Source organism: Neopsephotus bourkii, unplaced genomic scaffold, assembly GCF_033783945.1.
Source record: "Neopsephotus bourkii isolate Nb327-2 ecotype Australia unplaced genomic scaffold, CSIRO-AGI_Nbou_v1 NB_357, whole genome shotgun sequence".
NCBI lineage: Eukaryota > Metazoa > Chordata > Aves > Psittaciformes > Psittacidae > Neopsephotus > Neopsephotus bourkii.
Window position 1 is genome coordinate 1303926 of NW_026900863.1, and position 6000 is coordinate 1309925.

The following is a 6000-nucleotide window of genomic DNA, read 5'->3' on the forward strand; positions in this document are numbered from 1 at the left end:
ATTAGGGAGACAGGTGAGAGAAGGAGAAGCAATATTTGTACAGACCATGTTTCAGAAAGCAGTACCTGTATAGACTAGGGGCTGCACTGGGGTCACCCTATTAGCCACATGTAGTACATCCTCTTAAAACGAGTGCCAGAGTTGTTAGAGCTGACAGCATTTGAAGAGGAGCACTGGTCCAAGAAAACCTAGCCCAGAGTTTTTAAAACCTCCTGCATTTGTGTTGTCTGTATGGTGCTTTAAGCTTAACAGTATCAAGCTACTACAATTAAATGTTACAGTCTGTTATCTGATCTTATTTTATCCATTAAGTGCTCATGCTGAGTGACTCAGTTAAAAGGTGTATGATTTTGAAATATTCTTATATCACAGGTAGCAAAGACTAGTGCTATACAGAACTGCATATTCTGATTACGAAAAATTGTTCTATCCAACCACCCTGTAGTATCATGAAAATAAACTTCACAGGACTGGCATCAGTGGATGAAGTAACCTGTTTCACAAGGTTGTTTTTATTATGTGTGGTTTGCTGCACCTTCCAAACACAATGGAGTCTTCTGTATCATACTGGCTTTTTGTCCACTCAGTGATCACATCAGCTGCAAAGTTCCAAAGAGTCAGAACTTCGCTGCAAGCAAAACGCACCAGCTGCCTGCTGAGCAAGTGGCAGATCACAGCCAGGGCCTCCTCACACCTGGTACATTAGTCTACTGAAGGCATAGGTGCAATAAAGTCCCTAGCCCATAGTACACTGAACATCAAGTCAGGTTATTTGGCCTCCATAATGTTAACAGTGATTGTACAACTGCAGCAAGCTTTCTTTGTAATGGCAGGAAACACCCAGACCCAAAATGCTCCTTGTAAGAGGCTGCTGTAAGCAAAGCTTATATTATTCCCAGAAATAACTGATGTGTACCTAGAACTTCCATCCATATGTGAGTTAACATCCATCACATACATAGGATAGAGATACCACAGACAACAAATGCAGTCAGTCTCCCAAATCAGCAGCTTTCAGAAAAACAAGAGAAAAATTTAGTACTTTCTGCTATTTGCAAAACTGAAAGAGAAAATATCGGCACCCTTTATTTTGCAATACAAACTGCCACCAGAACAGGCTACTTCCATTTTGCAGTTCTGCCACTGCTGCACGCTGAAGCTGAACAGGAAGGCATTCTTTTCCTCTTACCGATTCCTTGATGGTTCATTTTATTTCATGAAGCTAGTTGGGTCTTCTGTTTTTAATGTGTTTCACAACATGGCCTCCTTAAAATAACAAGTGTCTTCTAGAAGAATTTGGAGATTCCACATTTATAACTGCACTAGTAGGTAAAATAAAACACAAGTAGTACAAGACGGTCTTCTGTACTGAAAACCTGTAGTTAATTTCATTTCTTCAAGTACTTCAGCTGAATCCTAATTTTAAGGCCTTTTTTAAAAAAAAAAAACCAACAACCCAATTTAGTCCTTTATGCAAGTGAACATCATTCATTTTAAGATAAACTGATGCTGGAAGATGACTTTCCTTCCAAAAAGTATGACTTGCCAACTCATTATAGGTTCCTCTCTAACATTAAGTGACAATCTCAGAAGCAACTGTCTCCCCCTGTATTTGCTGCCCCTTCCTTCTAGCTGCTGTGTTATACACAATACCCAATCTGCTCTAAAACACCAAGGTGGGGAAAGCTGCATTCCTGTGAGAGCAAAACCGCTGGCACTCATGTACTGCTCACCATTACGTCTGAAAGATCACAACTTTGTAAAAAATGGATCATCTTAACGAAGGTACCATGGTAAAACAGAGTGTTCAGTCCTCACGCTACAGCAAACACCTGCCCACATCCTGTTCAGAAGTTCTGAAGACAACACTCAAATGGCAGTTCACCCAGTTACATACCCACGCCACTCTTCTTGTCTGTCTTGCTCCATCTTGCCATTGTACATGAATCCGTGAGACTCTGAAGGATGCCCCCCACCAAGGGAACCAAGGTTTATAGGACACAGACTTCAAGATAAGGAACAAAGACACTGGAAGAAGATCCCTTTCCCAGCTGCTGCCACTCAGGACTAGCAGCAGGCTGAGGCAGCTGCGAGGGTGCTGCGAGATTTGCTGTTCTGAGCTGAGCTTCCTTCCTCTTTTCTCAACACAAGATCTCATACCCCAGTGTTATGGGGGAGGGGAATCCCAAACTGGGTGTTGCTGCTGCACGATACTGGCAGTAACACATAAGCAAGCAAAAGGGAATGAAAACCACCAGCCTGTGCCTGCACCACCACTGATCTTCAGCTCTGAGCTGGAAGGCTGCTGCATGCAAAGCCCAGTTACACCAACAGTCCCTAGACATTGGCAAGTTCAGCTCTGAAACATCACAGGGGCCTTACTTCTTGCACTGTTGCCGCAGAAAATATATGGACCCAGTCAGAGACCAATATGATCAGACAAAAGCCATTTATTACAAAGCCTTAACTCCTTATATACTATTTCTTACATGCACTTACACTGATTTGGCATATTGTCATTCGATACATGTCTTGAAGGCCCTTAGTGACTAACATATAATTGGTTAAGCACAGGTGTGAGAACTCAACCCCAAAAGCTTGCCAACAGTCCACAGTTCTCATTAACTCGGTGAATTTCAGCTTCTTCTTACCTTGCTTGCTTAAGCTTCCTCAGGCCTCTCATGGCCTTGCTGTATCTTTCAGGATTATGCAGAGTTTATGTACCATTTATCCAATCTCCTGTGAGAACACTGTCTCCACATCTCCCCCTTTTTGTTTTATATATCTTTTGGATTCTTGAGCAGGGGATTTGGGCTAGATCGTATTTCCACCATATGCCAACTACAGGCTGCTGGGCCTGCCCCTTTTTTCTCCTGTATGGCTCTCTGATAACAGGGGAGGCCATCCTTCACATCAAGGTCTGGCATGGCATGTGTCCCCACCACTCCATGCCTGCTGGGTTGCAGCCAACAGCAGAGCTAAAGGTTCTTCTTGGTGGCAAACACAAGAGGCCAACCCAATCTTGACCTTGATTGTGATAGAAGGCATTTGGTCAGCCTCAGTCGTTGCACCTTGTTGTCAATGCAGAGCTTCACCTGCTTCATCCAGTAACAAGTTGTTATTATGGCAAGGCACACACACAGATTTACATTAGCAGAGTAACTATTACAGGGTGCAGCAGCATGTTGAAGATGCTGATGCCAGCAAGGGACTAGCCAAAGAAATTTCTTACCAGTGCAATTCTCTCACCCTCTTAATTTGTTCCATTACCTGCTTTATAACACTACCAATGTATTAGAATATTTCTAGCTTTTGCAAATTTCCATACTCTTAACATCTCTTTTACAAGTGACAAATCTATACAATACAAGGTGTAGTTTCTTATTAGCAACTGGCTAGTAAATACAGGTGGTTTTATGCACAAAATTACAGTCTCTAATAGTAGCTACTTTACAAGCACACATATTCAAGTTGTTACTTTTCAATTGTCCCCAAATGATGTTTAACAATCATTGGTTTTTCTCTTCCTCTATCTCATTCTGCTTGGGGTATTCACGGTCAGCTCCTGTAGCTGAGGCATCAGGTTCCTCCATTCATCTGTCCAGATCATGGCGAGGCTTGACAAGCTTTGCAGGCAGTCACCATGGACCTGTAGGCAGGAGGACACAAATACACCCCCTCCTCCAGGTTATCAGTTCTTGAGAAGCAGACAGGTTAAACGAGGAGTTTGCCACATCACTGCCCTTTTTTTTTTTTTCTGCCACCCTGATGCTGCTTAGATGATGGCTCATACAGCTTGTGGTTGCACTACCCCTCTCGTTTTTCAGTTAGCAGCTCTTGTTTCAACCGATCTATCTGTTCCTCCAACTCTTGGATTCACCCCCAAGTTACTTGAAACATACTAAGCTTTGTTTTGTTTTTTCACTCCTCGGATCTGGCACCCTTCCTGGCGTTCCACCGGTGGAGTACCAGGAGCTGAATCGGAGGGCAACTTCTTTTGAACATGGGGACCGAACTCTCATCAAATACCTGGGGTTTTCTGGTGTTTTTGTGGTTGTTTTTTTTCCAAAGTTGCTCATCCTGCTGGGCAGCAGCTACAAACGCCTGCCTGCTGGGCAGCAGCAACCATAAATACCTGCCAGCAACCGCACTTTTGCATTAACCCTTTCTTGCCTGAAATGTTAAACTGTTACCCGTTAAAAACTCTTACATGAGCCCAACAACAAAAAATACACAGAACACCGTCTGCCCTCAACACACACACACACACACACACACATATATGGGATCCCACAAGCACACTCCACACAACTACAATATTTGAAGCACAAAATCCCAACAATCATTACTCCCACTACACAATCCCATGTACAGAACGTGGCACAAGGACCCTGTGGAGACTAACAGGAAACCAGCTCTGAGAAGCATCATTGCAGTGCGAGGAGGCAGGCTCAACCTTAGCAGGCATCCCTGCAGAGGCTCTGCCTCCCCCACATCGCATGAAGCTTGGGCTTTTATACTGACCAAAATGCACACTCAGTCCAACACAGGTGGCCAGCAATATCTATAAAGGTCTCCAAAGGTCGACAGAAACCTGGACATACTTATATTTACCAGCTTCTAGTACATGAGTATCACAGAGAGACTGCATTAAATGAGTTGTACATGGGGTCCCAAGTCCATGGTCCGTCACGCTCTGCCCGATACCCTTGATAAGAGCATATGAGAGACCTTCCCACTGTGGGTCTTGATCCAGAACATACACCACCAGGAAAACGCACAATACCTCTGTATCCCCCACTGGTCTCGCTTCCCCTTTACAGCTGTGCATTTAACATGAGGATATGGAGGATATAAATCAGGCTCCTTTTCCAGATGAATAGGCTCCAGGTGAAAAGGAACATCCAGGTCAGCATCAGAATTATCAGGCATCAGAACCTCAGGAGCAGCAACAGCAGTCTGATGGACATGCACAGCCTCCTTCTCAGGGTCAATAGGGCCTGAGTCAAAAGGATCATCTTCATCTCTGTCCTCAGTCTTTGCAGCCGCGGCGGTGACCAGTGAAAGTTGGGGGGAGGGGGGGGTAGGTGAACAATGACTGGGCTCCACGATCTCATTTTTTGACTTTAACGTCTTTAAAATAGATCTCCAAATGGCTAACAGGTTTTTCAGTGTCATTGCCTTTTGTGACTGCAGCCCACAATTTAACTCCTGCACCATTCCACAGAGACCTCAAATATAGTAGATTCATCAATCTCTGGTTAACGCATCTTCGACCATTTCAACATTAAATTTAAGTCTGTCTCTTTAAAGGCTACTCCCTTCACCGTAAAGACTGAAACATCCATAAAACAGAGGCTTCTTCCTTAGCGATCTTTTTCCCAAATCCCAAGCTCAAAGGCTTCATTAACCCCCTGGATCAGCTCTTTTTCTTTACTCCAGAGCAATAGTATTTTTGACAGATTATTGTCATAATCTATCCCTCTCGCTGAGAGGATACACTGGAAAGGCTTCAGGATGACCACTTCTTCTTTACTCGATTCCTCATCCTAATCCTCTTCCAGACCCTGTCGGCTGTTACCTTATTTGCACTGTGCAGTGTCTTCTGGGATCACAAGGCTCCGCTCCAAGGCGTCTACGTCCCGATCCTGCTCCTGCCGGATCAAACCCAGCCGAGGTCCCTGCGGCTCCACTTTCTTTGGTGCCACGTGCTTTAATCCCTTCAGTTTCATTATGAAAAATAGGGGGGGGGTCCTGTTTGGGTGCCATCTGCTGCAGAAAATATATGGACCCAGTCAGACATCAATATGATCAGACAAAAGCCATTTATTACAAAGCCTTAACCCCTTATATACTATTTCTTACATGCACTTACAGCAATTTGGCATATTATGATTGGATACATGTCTTGAAGACCCTTAATGACTAACACAGTATCACAGTATCACAGTATGTTAGAGATTGGAAGGGACCTCAAAAGATCATCTAGTCCAATCCCCC

The 6000-nt window shown here is 44.0% G+C and overlaps 1 protein-coding gene across 2 annotated transcripts in view; it reads right to left on the reverse strand.

Annotated features, from left to right (window-relative positions):
* Window positions 1-2349, reverse strand: part of DOCK2 (dedicator of cytokinesis 2) — a 173508-nt gene extending 171159 nt beyond the window's left edge. The window contains exon 1 of one of the 2 annotated variants that reach the window (XM_061348425.1): window positions 1898-2326. In XM_061348425.1, the coding sequence (XP_061204409.1) occupies window positions 1898-1937 (40 nt within the window). In that variant the 5' untranslated portion in view covers window positions 1938-2326. Of the gene's footprint in view, window positions 1-1897 lie in introns of both variants that reach the window. The other variant, XM_061348426.1, reaches the window with a different exon arrangement.
* Between the last annotated feature and the right edge of the window lie 3651 nt (window positions 2350-6000).